This window comes from Anser cygnoides, chromosome 2, assembly GCF_040182565.1.
Source record: "Anser cygnoides isolate HZ-2024a breed goose chromosome 2, Taihu_goose_T2T_genome, whole genome shotgun sequence".
Lineage (NCBI taxonomy): Eukaryota > Metazoa > Chordata > Aves > Anseriformes > Anatidae > Anser > Anser cygnoides.
In genome coordinates, this window is record NC_089874.1 from 127,260,346 (window position 1) to 127,276,077 (window position 15,732).

General features: G+C 44.5%; 1 protein-coding gene across 7 annotated transcripts in view; it reads left to right on the forward strand.

Annotated features, from left to right (window-relative positions):
- Positions 1-15,732, forward strand: part of SGK3 (serum/glucocorticoid regulated kinase family member 3) — a 64,040-nt gene that overhangs the window by 14,658 nt on the left and 33,650 nt on the right. For 4 of the 7 annotated variants that reach the window (XM_066993043.1, XM_066993044.1, XM_066993045.1 and 1 more), the window contains exons 1-2: positions 7,362-7,517; positions 14,552-14,758. In XM_066993043.1, coding sequence (XP_066849144.1) covers positions 14,681-14,758 — 78 coding nt within the window. In that variant the 5' untranslated portion in view covers positions 7,362-7,517; positions 14,552-14,680. Of the gene's footprint in view, positions 1-7,361; positions 7,518-14,551; positions 14,759-15,664; positions 15,682-15,732 lie in introns of those variants that run through there. The other 3 variants (XM_013172519.3, XM_013172518.3, XM_066993047.1) reach the window with 2 other exon arrangements.

Below are 15,732 nucleotides of genomic sequence, written 5' to 3' on the forward strand. Positions count from 1 at the left end.
ACCCATGATGCATCCTTCCTTCTGTCAGAGGAGGGCTTCTGCACCCTGCTGTGCCTGTGCTTATTTCCCAAGGCTGGGCACACCAGGAAGCGAGAGAGAAGCTTGACGGTGGAAAATCTCAGTAGCAAGTGAGCCTTCTTGGTCTGGTGCCCACCAGTGAAGGTATTGACCGGGGCAGGGGGAAAAATGAGGAGCAGCCCCCCCACACCACCCTTCTTTAGTTTCATTCGAATACGATACCCGCAGCGGTGAACAACCAGTAAATAGCCTGAAAACGCAAATGCAGCGGTTGTGTTCTCGCTCATCTCTCTGATTTAGGGAAGAATTCTTGACATTCTGGGTAGACCCCACCTACATACCGTTGTGTGCCAAAGCATTTGTTTACCAGAGCGTGTTTGTTCACCCGAGCCCGTATTTGCAATTCTAGCAGAACGTGCTGTAGCTGGGATTCGGGAGGCTGAATTAAGAAACATCCATACAGAATTACTACTTTGAGAGCTTTTTTTATTATACTTAGCTTAGCTCTAGCATACCTTCCTGCACATACTGCTCAGATCTTGGGCAAACTCAGAGAGCTGACCTGTTTTATGGAACCGTGTTTATAAGCTGAATACCAAAGGGTCTGTGTTGAGAACGAAATGCAGGTCTTGCCATACTGTGAGGTGGGAGCTGTTGGGGTTTTTTTGCCCTTTTGTTATATGTGTGGGTTTTTTTCTTTCTTTTTTTTTTTCTTTTTTTGTAGGACTTTGTATGGTTTATAAATTGGTAAATCAAGTCTAGCATGCTTCTTTTCCTCATGTACTTGGAACCTATGTAAAATCCATATAAAACTTCTATGTAAGCAAATAGAGGTGGCTCGAGGCAGAACCTACAGCGTGCGTCTCTACGATAATGGAAAGCTGAGGTAAACTGGGCAATCTGTGGTTGGACTTGATGATCTTACGGGCCTTTTCCAACCTAAATGGTTCTATGATTCTATCCTGAGTTCAGTATTCACACCGTGATCCTCCAGCTGGCAGCTGAACTAGTTTGTAGAGATTTTGTCTGGGTACCTGCTCTGCGCTGCACACCCCAGTGAGCGACGGTAGGTGTAAGGGAAAAGAGATCAGGGCCCAGGGGGCTGTCTGTACGGGTGGGTGTATTTATATACTGGTGTACGTCCACGCACCTGCGGTTAGCGGTGCTCCTCGTGAAGAGGTGGCTGTAGTTGGATTGCATCTCCTGGTGGACAGCGAGCAGGGAAAGCGAGCAGGGTGTAAACAGGGGGCTTCGGATCTGAAGTGAGCCTTGTCAGGCAGCTTATGGCACTTGAAATGCCTCGCGTTGCAAGTCATTTTTAGAAACTGATCTTCAGAGTTGTTTGCTTTGTACCAGAATGCATTGTTCAGCTTGCCTTAACTGAAAAATGACTGATGCTGCAATATTAATATTACATTCTGGTTTATGTATGAGGGAAATGAGGAGGATTAAGTGAGGAAAATAGGGATACGTGTATTTTAAGTGCAGATACGGTATTTCACTGCCTGATACTGCTTTTTTATCTTGAAATCCCATCATGCATTCATGCAATTTCTGCCCAAAACTGCTTGCCTATATCAAATTACCTAGAGGTTGGTTAGTTACAACGTAGTGTTGTACAGAAGGAATGAATTTTCCTAAATAACATTGCTAAAAATTACACTGAGTATATTATAAAAATGTGCTGAGAATGTAAAAAACTAGAACTCTTGTACTGAAGGATAAGAAGGATAACTTACAGCCTTATTTGTCCTCATATTTTCATTTTATTTTCCATCACTTAAAATCCTGTCTAATGCGTGTGACATTAACTTGATTTGCATGTATGTGTGTTCCCTAATATTTATTTGGATAAAATGTGAGGCTGATGATGGTATGGTATGGATTACAAGTCGGTACCTTGCTCTTGAGGGGTGTCTCTGCTGTGTTTGAGGTACATAACTTTCCTAGTGGAATGAGTGATTGAGGTTTCCTCCCCCACCGCTCAGCCCATCACGTTGCACTTGCTGTCTCCAGATCTTTATGCATACTTCCCCACAGTGTGCTGGTAGCTGCTAAGTCCATAAACTCCCCTCTCTACTGGGTGTTTGCCTGTAGTTGTTGTTGGAAACAGATTCTTTCTCATGAAAGACAATACGCAACATACCCGAACATAAAGTAGACGAAGAACAGCCACATGCCGTGGCTTAAGAAAGCAGCTCAGAGCATGGTGATCACAATCTTTCAGGGAATTAAAACTCCTTGAAGCTCAGTAAGATCCGGGGTATGAAAGTGGCCTTTGGGAGGGGAAAGGGAGGCATTCACAGGCCAAGTCTCTTCCACTGTGTGAGGAATGAGGGCAGTGCTTGGACTGAGATGAGACGTGTAAAAAGTGCCACACATCTAATTTTCTCCAGAGATGCCTCCTTTCTTCTTGCTGGAGGTGGTACTGGGAGAGCACGTGAACTGTTTGCATTGATTTTGGAGCTCTGGATACCCAGCGGACAAGTAAGAGTGGCCATTCAGTCCAGACCATAGAAGTTGAGAGGTCCCACATAGGTCCAGTGAGCATCCAGAGCAAGGCTTTTGCTTCTAGGATGAGCTACGTACGTGCTGTATTGTTGATCAATGTAAATATCAAGACACTGAAGACAGAGGTGCTACTGAAATCCTTTTTGCTTGTGACTGAAAGTAGTTGCTTGCCAGAGAAACTCTGAACTGTTGGCTTCATATTCATGGGGTGTAAATGCACTGTCAAAGAGACTGAGAGCTTAACATATTCTAAGCAAAAAACATAATTACTCTGAAGAGCATTGGTAGGCAATCTGCATTTCCAGCGTATGCAACAGCATACTTGGCATACATGTTCCCCTAGGTAGGGATAAACTCGCCTTTTTAATCATTCAGTCTTACCTGTTTTTCTTTAATTCCTTGTGACACTGCTGTTTTTGGCACAATGCTTGCTTGTGTACCAGCATTCATCTCTAGCATATGCTTCACTTGATTTAATCTGTTTTTCTTTTTCTCTGAAGGATTTCTTTGATCTGGTGCTGCTGTCATTCTTTTGGTCCATGTTATGCGTCCTCTGTGATGTTTGTGAAATGATGCAATTTAGCGGTTTTTCTATAGTTATCCCTTCATTGCCCTGGTTTGTGGTGTTTGTTATGCGAAGTGTGGGTCCATGTAGTGTTGTAGATTCCGGTTTGGATCTCCACCAGCCTTTGTGCTCCAGGACACCCTTGTAATGCGTGGATCATCTTTGTGACTGGAGCTCTGGAAAACTGTCAGCTCGCTGTGAATGTCACTCAGGATCGGGAAGCCTCCTTTACATTCAAGACCTTATGCTTTGTTGAAATAATACTGAATCTCTCAGCAGTGCTTGTTGAGGTGGCATGTGGTAGTCTTGGGTGGTGGGTTGGTTTGTTTGGGAGTAGGGGCTGAAGTATGTGTTCACTATAAATCAGTCTCTTAAGTATTTATTCAGTTCCTCCAAGCTGAAAGGCTGTCTCTGTATTCTGAAGACATTTTGTGGTTGATCTAGAGCATTAAAGAAAGTAGGGGAAAAAAACATTTCTCCTACGGAGCTCATGTAAAACTGAACCATTATTCAGACTCCTTTAATAAGCACAGGCACGCAACTATGAAAATGAGTTAAATGAAAGCCATTAATATGCATACATGCATTAAGTGTTACAAAACCAGCTTTGGTAAAGAACAGTTACTTGGTGACACTGTTGCTTGCATGTGCACTATGGAGTTTAAGTCTCGTCCATCTTTTTTTTCTATAGTTTTATCTCTTAAGACTTTCAGCTAAAGCACATGCCCACTGTGTGTCACTTCTTACTTGATTTTATCCTCGATAGCCCATGTTTTCTGGTAATCTCATGTACCCAGGGAGTCTCTCAGAAGATGTTTTTCTCCAGTAGATGTGTCATTGTTGTTGCGTTTTGCAGGGCTGAGTGCCTGATCCCATCTGGCCCATTTCCAAGCCTCTTAAAAGTCCAGTTCCTATGCAGGCAGTGGGAATGGATATGGGTTAGTCAGGTGAATCCAAACGGGAGGTGTGAGTATAACTGATAAGTACCAAGCATAAAATTACAGAAAAGGGCAAGTGTATATATGTCTTCATACGTTTTATGGGGTCTTTGTGGCAGTGAGAATCTCGGGTATTAGACAATATTTGCCTCGAGCTGCTATGCCTGTGCCATCGTGAGGCCCACCTGTTACAGCTCGAGGCTTTCCAAAGGGTTACGTCCTCTGGAAACGTGCTGTGTATCTGGAGGTAGCTGGAGCTGGGTTCCTGGATAAAAATCATTTGGCAAATGCGAAGTTAAGTACAATGGCCCTCAGTTGTTTCCTGAGGGAAGTCCAAGTTTAGGGTTTTATAGGCTAAAGGCTAACAGTAATTACTTAAAAGATCACTTCATCTGGCATTGTCACGTTCGTGCCTTTTGGCGGGCTTTATATAGGCATGGATTTGGTTTAACTGGAGCTGCTGGTATGTGAGACATACCATCACAGAGGAGTGTCTGATTCCAAACATCATCTCAGCGTAGTGTCCAAAACTGATGACTCTATTAATTGTCCTTTCTAGGGCAAGGAAGTTGTGTTATCCCTGAGCACAAGGAGCGGGACAGCAAGCTTTGTGTTAAACGTGACAGGCTAAGTATTTTCAAGATACAGTAAGTGAAACAGAAAGCTCTCACGTCAGTGCTTGAAGCTGGCAGAGAGATGATTATTTCAAGGTCTTAGTCAATTGACCCACAGTGTTTTAACAGTAATTAAAAATATTGGACTATACTTATCAAATGATTGGGGTTGTGCTTGTTGTGTAAATATTTGAACATATATTTAAGTACTGCAGAATGTACATAGGGAACAGTGTTCACTAACAAAGCTCGTGGCTATGTTTAAGCAAGTCTTTTGCATTCCTGCTTCTCTTTGTCTTATGACAATGCTTTTTATTTATATTGTATTTTGTCTGTTTAGGCCTCTGTTAAGATTATACTTCTGATCTTTGGTCAGTGACAGGGTTTTTCATCTAATTTAAGCACATTTTCAGTGAAAACAGTATTTACTTTATACTTAATAGTTCAGAGTGCTGCTACCTGCTCATACTGGGCTTGGAGAAATCCAGTTGAAATGGGATGAGATGGTTCCTTCCCTTATCTTTTTTTTTTTTTTTTTTCTCCCCTTCCTCTTCGTGCCTTGTCACCCAGTTACTGGCATTCTTCAACAAAGACTTGAAATAGTTGGGAAGACAGCACAGTTCACGGATTTGTAACATTCCTTAGAAGCCAAGTACTGCAAAGCAGTTGGTGGAAGCGAGAATCATTGTGTATATTACTTGCCAGGGAAACTTACATGGGGAATGCAAGGGAGTTCCTGTGGATCAAAACATCAGAGTGAATGTTGACCTGTAAGTTCACTTAAAGGCAAGTTTAGCCCTGTGTGTTTCTGCGCCGAAAATACAGGTAACCACCAGGTATTCCAAAGGAAATTGGCATTAGAGTACTAGCCTTTAAAAGCTCTGACCAAAGAAACCTGTAAACTAGGGTTTCTTTAAGTTTTAGGACCTTAACAGTGGTTTGTATGGTGTGATGCAATATATAGATAAATTTGCTGTGGAATTCATTCTGGCAAATTACAGTCTAGAGATACGTACCACACGGCTGCTCTGTAATTACTTAGGCTGAGCACAGCTCTGGAGTAGTGAGAGGAATTACGTAAGATTAAACACTTGACAGCCCGGTCTTCGGAGAGTTTTCAGCTGCAAGGAAGGACAAATTTATCTCTTTATTCAAAGCTTTAGGGCTTAGACTGTGCGGTCAGGTAGGCAGAGTTAAATTATCTCTTGGCCAGGGCGCTCTCTGCTCTCCCACGCTGAGGCCCCTCTACTGTAAATCAGTCAAGTGGCTCCATTCAGTGGATCTGCCGACAAGTGAATGATTAACCGAAAACTATCAGCCGGATAGGAGATGAACACTGCTAAACGACTTGAAAATAACTCTTGAATACAGATTACCTGATTGAATTATTTGCCAGCGAGTTACTTTAACTGACTGAAGTTCAAAGCCTTCTGTGCTGGGATCAGAACAAGAAGTGCTAGCACATTTTCATTAAAAACCCTCTGTGAATGTAAGGCCTGATCTGAACGGGCAGAAGGAAGACTGTGGCAGTGCCTGCCCCAAAATATGAAATTCCCAAGCTGGAAATTTGGGCGGGCTGGGATGGGAAGACTCCTCATTCCTTCCTGGGAGGGCTCCACTAACATGGCAGACCGCAATCCAGTTGACTTGTAGCTTGTGCGTACGGGGTTACAACACACTCATCAACACACTGACGTATTTCAAACAATGCCGGGCTGCCACGCTGGTTGGTTTTTGGAGCGCGCTCGGCTCGGATGACTGTTGGTGCCTGACGCACGAGCGCAGCGCTAGGTATGAGCACTCACAGCGGGGCTCCTCGGAAACCGGCTCTCCTCAGTTGCTCTTCGCTAGGAGTACGTGCCAATACCTGTGACTCTGCGTAAATGAGCATCATCGTGCCCCGTCAGGCCCGCGTGCGAGCCCTGTGAGGACGTGCTTGCAGAACGTGAGGCTCTTCCGTCATCGCTCCCCAGCAGTTTGCTGATGGGAGCTGCTGGGGTCTGGGGGCACGCGGGCGCTGCGTGGCGTTTTCGGCTCGCTCATGCTGCGGTCACAAAGCGAAGAAGCGCTTCGAAATCCAAAGAATCACATCAGGGATTTACATAGAGGAGGTGAAAACACCATAAGCTTTTGCCTCAAACTTGGTATTATTGCTAGCATTAGGTATTTGCCTCTTCAGCCTTGCCTCAATGACAAATGCTTACAGACTGTGTGTATGTACCTCAACGTGCACGGGTGCCCCTCTAACTCCTGTGCATTTACGTCTGGTTATCAAAATAAAGTAGAAGTGATAGTGCCGTTGAAAGAGGGTGGGATTTTTTCCATGGATTCCCTATTTTTACCGACTTCCTTAGGGCTGGCGTGCATCAGGTACAACTTAGCGGTTACCCGCTGCTAGGAGGAGCCCAGCCCGGGCCACCCCAAACCTCCCTCACGCCTTCGCAGGGCGCAGGGGCAGCACCCTGCAGATCCCGGGACCTCCTCCCTCGGCCTGCAGCGGGCCCGGCCCCCACCTCCCCACCTGGCGGGGCCGGGGGTGGGCTGAGCCTTGGGGGCCCGGCCCTCCCCTCCTCTTCCCTGGCCTCCGCCCCGCTCCTGCCCGTGTGGGGCTGCGTGGGCGGGGGGGGCCGGGCCGGTGCCGCCGCCGCTCCGCTCCTCTCCCGCGGCCATTTGGCGGCTGCTGCTCGCCCGGTGAGGTGGGGGCGCCCCGCGGCCCCCTCCTCGCCTTTCCTTTTTTTTTTCCCCCGTTTATTTTTTTTTGAGGGGGGGGGGGAGGACGGGCGTGCGTTCGCCCGCGGCATTCCTGAGGCGGGCGTGGGGTGGAGGCGGTCAGGAGGCGAAACGCTGCCCTGGAGCTGCGACCCGGCGGAGGTGAGAGGCTGGCGGCTCTGGGGGAGGCTTTTGGGGTGGGGGGGCTTTAGGACGGGCAGCGAGCCCCAAAAAGGTCCCGGAGGACTCACGTGTAATTGTCTGCAGGGTCACTCGGCGACTCTCTTCTGATTGCCGAGACTAAGGCTGTTCTGACAGCCTGCCTGCTTCTCCTTTATTTGTTAACATTCATGTGGTTTTCCTCCTCTAGCAGCTCCTAAAGATGCAGCCGTGCCACCTCTAGCTGTGAGGTAATTTTGCAATGTGGTATGGTTATTTTTTAACCCACTTCATATTTGTATACACGTCTTTTAGCGCTGGTTCTGCATTTATTCCAGCACGGTGTTGTCGTCTCAATACCATTACGGCTCTTCCAGCTGGCTGGCACTGGAGAAATCCCTCAATATGACTTGCTGCTGTCCTCTTGTAGCTAAGTTTGTTGTGTTTTTTTTTGTTTGTTTGGTTGGTTTTTTAATATAACTCCCTTCAAGCATATATTTAGCATGTTTACAGACGCATACAGAAATGTATCTGGATTTCTAAAGGCTGCTCTTATTCCATTTTTGATTCTTCTCAAATACGCTTCCTCGTAACCACTCCAGTGCTTTTTTTTTTTTTCAGCCTAAGTATCTAAATATAGCTCTGATTAAAATTTCTTTTTAAGTGTTCACCTCCACATCAGTGTCTATAATGACAGCAATTCGAGCTAATTATATATTAAAAAAAAAGGAAGGTGTGTGTGGAGGAGTATTTTCCTGAAGACACTTTAGATTTCAGGAAAAAATGTTCCAAACTTTTGGAAAGCCTTTTGGAAAGTTCACTGTTAACGTTGTCAGGGTTGTCTCCGTGCGTGGCATTTCTAATAACTTACAGCTAGAAAACTGACCTCTTTATTGCGTAGAAGATATTTTGAGGTGCTGGTTTTGGCCAGAAATACATCACGTTTAACTTGTATGGGCCAGTGAGAACTGCTAGTTGTTTTACTACCATGGCAGTTTAAAGCTGAAGTATCACCTGTGGTTATAGGATGGTGATGAATTGTGTGAAAACTGTTTTCCAGCCTTAATTTCCCCCTTTGATTGTAAATTACAGCCTCACCACATCTGACGTTATTGCACCAAGCTGTTACACATGCATAAACAAATGTTCTCCGAATCCCTGCATTTATTGAATTAGAAAGCCTTCGTATTCTCTGTGCGGCTCCAAAATACAACAGGTCCATGTGTATACCTACCTATAGGAATAAGTAAGCTGTCCTTGCAAAAGGGGTGTAAAATACTAGAAGTAGTTGCCCTGGTGTAACACGAGGAGTCCAGCAGTGGTGAGCTGGGCGTGTAATTTGGATATTGCTAAAAGCTCTTTCTCTTACTTGTCTTTTATTATTCTGATATTTACATCATTGCCTTTTCACTGTCCAACAGCTCTGTGGTTCTAGGCAGCTATGACTTCTGTAGAGCGCAGACCTCAAAAGTGTTTTCCGGGTTGTGAACTGTAGCTTGGATTTACGTACTTCATTATTTTTAAATCCTGATGTATTCTGCTCTGCGGTTCCCTTGCCAATGACAGTACAGAAAATCCAGGAAATTTCCCCATGCTCAATGGACTAATAACAACATTGATCTTAAAGGAGAATCCGGATCTATTTATGTAGTGAAACAGGGAGAACAGTTGGTGACTTTTGTTCAAGGTCGTGTAAAAAATAAATAAACAGGCAGTACATCTGGAATTGAAATTTGGGTTTCTCTATCTTAATCTTCTGCGAGAGGGGCAAAATGAGGCTGGGATTATTTGCATTGTGTTTACTGAAGTCTGACTGCCCTCTTATGTAGAACTGAATATGCTGCAAGTGGCTGGTATCTGTTCTGTGCCTGACCTCTGGAAAGGAGCTCGCGGTGCTGGTGCTACAACTCCTGCTCTGTGCTGTCCCTGGGCATCTGCGTTTAACTTCAATCGGACCCTGTTTGTAGGAAGGCAGAAGCATGCCAGGGATGTGCAGGTAGCGTGTGTAATGCAAACTTGATTTTCATTCGATCTGCTATTTAAGTAAGCCATACCACCTGAGACACAGTGACCTTTCCGGATACATTAGACAAAGGCTAAAAATGGAGTTATTAGACACCTATGCTCAGGATTAAAAGACAGACATCTTTTATTGGCAGTAGTTGTTCTTAAGAACCGTTTTATGACTCGGAGATTGCTTACCACAGCAAAGAGCCTGTATTCTGTCATGTAATAATAATAAACAGGAATGTAAATGGTTCCAGTCCGAGCCCTGAATCTCGTTACATGCCAGTTACAGGAACTTAATGGAGCTTAATTTGGGAGGTGGGGCAGGGAGAAAGGGTTGTTTCTGCTGTGCAGTAGGATCGTGGGAAGTAATAGAGACCCAAAAAAAAAAAAAGTTACTTCTTTCTTTCCCTGGGTTGTTTTCACTTTAGCTGTTGTTTTTTTTTTCTACAAGTAGAAGGCGGCAGTTGAATTGGACTTTGCCCACGTTGCTGTGGAGTGGTGGTTTGCTTTCCGTGGTGGTGCTACTAAAGATTTCCAAAAAAGCAAGGTAGTGCGTGGTGTGTAAACAGGGAGCAGCCTTCCTTTCCTTTATATTAACAGCTGAATTCTTCTCAGTTCTCTTCTCAGATTATATTTAAAAGGGTGTTGGGAGATAAGACAGGGACTGGCCGGAGTGTTTTGGTTATTGTTCTCCTTTTTCTTCGCCTCTGCTGTTTCTAGAGGTCTGCACTGGTGTCTGAGTGTTCTCATTTTAAAATGGTACGTATGTGGTATGCGAAAGGGTGGCCTAGGTGAAGCCTGTTTTCTTCAGAGCCTAATTACTCGACAGCTTCTGGCCACCCACCTCTCTCCAGATCAGTGATCTGCGCTTTGCTTTTGACTCTTCTTCCTGAAGCCCGTGACTTCTGCAGCCCCTGGCTTTCCTCGCCCGGTCCTTCTGTGTTGGGTTCTGGATAGCTCGCCTCCTGCTTCCTGCGTGGCAGCTGCTGGTCTGGTAACAAGTGGGTGCGACGCTCCCTTCTGTCACACAGCAGTGGAGAACAAGTTGACCTCATAGGCTTTCCCAAAAAAATGTCATGTCCAGCGATATGTTGAGTCATTGTCAGGGTATTTGTGGAGAAGGCTGGGGAAAGTGTTGAAAAGTGTACCAACGATGATACCCTCTCTGAAGTAAGAGGGTGTAAAGTAATGTTTGTAGCAAATAATAGGCCTGCCTCCCATTTCTTGCTCTGGCTTCTGTATACGTAAGTTCCTCCTGTAGCTGGAATTGCGTTCAGGTGGGATTTCCAGCAGCTGTTCTCACTTGTGACTCAGTCCCAGAGTAAGTTTTTCCAGGTGGATTAGGAGCACGTAGGGGAAATGCCTGTTCTGTTCTGGTAGGTGAGTGCGGATCCCGGTGAGTCTTCAGATAGGCTTGCTGGGTGACTGGCTTTCGGACTGTTCTCCCCGCTTCCCTTGTGTTACTCAAAGAGGTGAGTATGGTAGCTGATTTGTTCTGGCCTTAGTCAGAGGCTTTTAAGGCAATTTGGCTACTGCTATGAAGGCAGCAGGTGAGTACGTAGCTTCCAAGCCTAGTCTCGGGAGAGACTGACTCACCAGCACACAGGACAAGGGTCTTTGGTTATACAGGGGTAGCATCTTCAGGCTGTTATTACTTTAAAAAAAAAAAAGAAAAAGAAAAAATGGCCTAGCACAGAACAAAGTATCTGATTATAGTTCAGAAATGTTTTCTAATTTTTCTAAGTTTATGTAGAAAGGAGGTTGCCAGATACCCCAGATAGCGTTTGCCTGTTACATGTAGCCATGAGGAGATGACACAAAATACTTTATAGTGAGGCATTCAGTAGGTTCTTCCTTTGTGAGCACAGTAGGTCTGTGTCTGTTCTCATAGTGTCAGGTCTGTACTGCTCTGCTCTCGCTTCACCAGAGGCAGGACTCAGCCCGAAATTCGACGTTGTGGCTTCCTGCAGGAAGCAGGGAAAATACTGCCTGCTTTTTGACAGCCGCCGGGGAGGGACTGGACAGTGGAGCTGTTTGATAGGCTTAACTTTGCCGGGGGATGCGTGTGTGACTTCTGTTCTTCCCTAATGTATTCGACCGTGCCTTCCCCTGTCCCAGATCTCTCATACTGCAGTGACTTGAAGGTTTTTAGCTAGTCACAACTGCTTCTAACGCCACTGGTCTCAGTGGTAATGTCTCATGTTATCTACATGCTCTTTCACTAGTGCCCAAGTAAGATTTAAGGGATGTTTATTTTAGAATCTGTTCTCTAAAAGCTCCTCTTCCTCTCTGCTTGTTACCAAGCGGAGGCCAGGGTTTACTTGCTCTTAGTTACAAGAAAAGCTATAACCAGAGGCAGAGACTTCACAACTGACAGCGTCTATTAAATTCACTCGTATCTGGCAACCCACAAGACACCACAGTTTACACATTCGAAGCTACATATAAAAATGTCTCATCCCTTTGCTTCTCATCACTGCTTGGTGTAGTTACCACAGCAGCAGTGCCTTTACCTGCTGCCGACACTGCAGCTATGTTCCAAAACTGCTGCATGGCAAAGATTGAGTCAAATCCATCCCTGGTCGTACCGGCAGGTCTGTAGTGCAGGTAGAAGCCCTTGAGAGCTAATGTGCTCGTGGTGAATAGAAATTGAAAGAAGGCTGTGAGCCTCTGGAGCGCTGTGGCCAAACTGCTGGTGCCGGTGATGCATTTCTTCCCAGCGTGCCAGCTCGGCGTCGTGTTGGTGACCCGGGCACAGCTCAGAGGAGATGCCTCAGGGAAGGAAAATAATTGCAGCCACTGAGCTTCCAGGTGGCTTAAGGAAAGAAACACGAGCATCGCAGTTTCAGTGTTTCGGGTGATTGATTCCTTTTTTTTTTTCCCCTCCAGTAAGATGAATAAACTTTTCCTGAATTAATCTGGGTGACACTTCCTCCTTTTGTTTTCCCTAGAACTTTCAGCTTCAGATCTGGAATAAAACTCGTTCTTCCAATTGATACATTTTGCACTACAGCCTTTAATCCATACTGCTCTAATAGTATTTAAGGCTGTGGCACCGAGGATCAAAAGTGAAAGGGAGGAGAGAAGTGTGAGAATGACTGCAAGCATGTTAGCAACCTCTGTAATGAATGGCAATTGAAAAGAGGAGAAGGATGGTGAGTGATATTAGTCAGGAAACATCTCATTCTTTTTAAAGCTTTACTGATTTATTTTATTTTTTTAACGTGATGAGCAGGAAGATGGGGCTTGTTTTCAGTTCCTGACGCTGTATCTCAGCAAAGTGTAAGCTGAGTGAAACACTGAAAGCAGTGCACATGGACTATTTTTGTGGGCCTCTTAAGGGGGAGAAGGGCACAGTTAACTTTTTAGATCTTAATTTTAGTGTGTGGGAATGGGTGAAGAACAGCCTTAAGGAAATGCCAGTGTAAAAAGGGCCTTGTTGTAATAAGACTTTTTTTAAACAGTGGCTTGCCAAAGGAATAGAGGAACCAATTTGAAACTCTGGGTCTGTGTAACTGGCTTGGATTAAGTGTGATGTAGTCAAATTAAAAGGGGAAGGAAAAAGATGCTCACCCCTGTGATTGCCTAATCAGTGAAGTAGGGAACAGTCCAATTCAGAGGAGTGCAAATGTAGCAAAGCCATTCTCTGGATCTGTTGCAGTCTGGCTGTTCTGTTACTCAGCTGTGATTACAGTAGTTTCAAATGCTCCTTGTTCAAAGTCACCACGTAGATTTTTAAAAATTAAGTATTTTTTAATGACCACAGGAGGAATAATAACATGGAGGTTTGCATCAGGGAGATGATCTGGCTTTTGGGAAGAAGAAAAATAGGTGAGTGACTGAGATTAGCTGGGTATCAAGAACATCTTTTCCCTGGATTCCAGGGGCTTTAGCCTGCTTGCCAACATAAATATGGGTGTCTCTCTAATAGCAGAATTACATCAGATTAGTTTGTGCTTTTTGGAAATCCATGATATGAAATATGCGGTCCAGTGTAATACTTCCCTGGTTTAAGAAAACAGGGAGTTAAATGTTGAACGGGGCCCTCCTTTTTCCTCTGGGTGTTTTGGAGAGAACAGAGGTCCCCTCTTTCTACAAAACCAAAACAACAACAACCGAATTTCTCATGTTTGTAACTTGGTCAGACTCACGATGTTGTACTTTCACTGAAACTCTGCAGCTGGCTGTGCAGGCCTGAACAGGGAGCTGAAGGCGTTCAGTGTGAATGCCCGGTGTTTTTAGGCAGTGCTGAAGTTCCTGTTACTTGCAGCACAGTCTGGCGAACGCTGGGTTTGTGCTGAGTAAAGGTGTGGAGAATACTCCTCCTCAGTGAAAGAGAGGGCACCTCATTAAGGTGAAGTACTCCGCCTAACTGATGGCTTTATCCTCTGGGCTTTTGCCCTCCTCAAGTTCTGCAAGGAAGCTAACTTGTGACAGGAGTGGACAACCTTTCTGTTGTGCTAAACACAAAGTATGCCAGGTAGGGGGGTGGACACACAGACAGACACAAGGTGCCTGTGTCCCTCTCTGAAATTCATGTGAAAGAAAACTTTCTTATGTCGTCTTTGATCTCTGATGTGATAATTAAACACACTCGGCATGTTCTGGCAAATCTGAAATACCCTCTGGTTCAGACTTGTGCAGTTGGAAATATTTGTTTTGAAGTAAACCCTTCCAAACGTACGTTACTGGCTTTTCTCAGCTGATACGTGATCTTTTTTTTTTTTTTGAAGTATTTATCCATGGTCTATCTTTATTCTTTCGAAGTACTGTCTGTATGGACTCAGTCTGTTTCCAGAATGTCTACACAGCGCGATGCTTCTGGGGTGTACTTGTGTCCTCAGAGAACGTGGGTGATTTCAGTGAACTGCCAAAGGACCACAGGCAGGAAAGTTTACTAAATTGTAACATTTGTCTGTATATATACATAGTAAAGTGTCTTTCCTGTGAGGAAAAGTCTGTGTCACTAGGGTTTTAGCACAGTTAAGCGCTCCTGCCCTCAGTTTTCCTTTTTCTCTTCACCTCAGGATTACATGATGGAATTCAAATTTTCTCTAGAAGAGCGGCGTATCTCGGATCAGCACCGCTGAAGTTACCTTCTGATCGCAGCACCCGAAGCGCGGTCCTGTAACAAGCTTGTCAAAAGAACACATACGATGGATCTTAAAGAAAGCTGCCCAAGCGTTAGCATTCCCAGCTCTGATGAACACAGAGAGAAGAAGAAAAGATTTACTGTAAGTATAGACAAGTGTAAGCACTGTAGGCAAACGCATAGGTTATTAACACTTAGAGGTGCTACTTTCTTGGCTTAGGTAGTGAGTTTATTGTTATTTTCAACAGGCTTACAGAAATCCGTTCACTTGCTCTTCTGAGCACTGACCATAGTCCAGTGTGAGAGGTTGTGAATGTTTTACAGTGTTTAACTCTGCTTTCTGCAAAAAGAATTTGGCTTTGCAAATTTCTGATACTCCACTCCCCACCCCCAAATAGCAGCGTTTTCACATAGAAAATAGGGAAGTGTTCAAATGCGGGTTTAACACTTTGGTACCAAATCAAATCCTACATGGCACCTTTGGCATCCTACATGATTATTTTTAAGAAAAAAAAAAAAACATTTTTCTAAAGGAATAAAATGTGTTTTGAAATGGCCTTTTTTCCTACGTATAGGTATCCTATTATGCTTTTATTTTTTGTAAAAGAAAAATAAACACACAAAATATCACATTTATGAAAGACCTTTTTTCAATCTTCCTTCCTGTTTTCCCGATTCAAATGCCTATGAGTTTTTTCCTATCCTGTTCCCATTTCCACCCCTGTCATTCCCCTCCCTTTCTTCCTTTTTTGGTCTCCCAGTTTGACTTTCTTTCTGGAAGTGGTCATACCGTTCGGTGGGGAAACTCTCTGCATTGCAGACTGAAAAATAAAGGAGTGCAGGGTGGATTTTAGTTTTGCACTTCTTTATGTTAGTGTATAAAGACAGCTTAATAGTACTTCCTTTAAAAAGCTCAAACTGCTTCATTGCTCTTGTGAAACTTCCTCTAAGCCTGCTCTCTCTCTCTGTCTGTCTCTCTCTGAATTAGTCACTCTTCAGAAGTGGAATGTAAACACACTTAGGCTGAATTGCTGCCTGAAGAATACAACAAAACAAAGATTTACTTAGTTATTTATCTGTGTCTATCCTCTTCCCCCTCCTTTCTGAGAAGAGTGA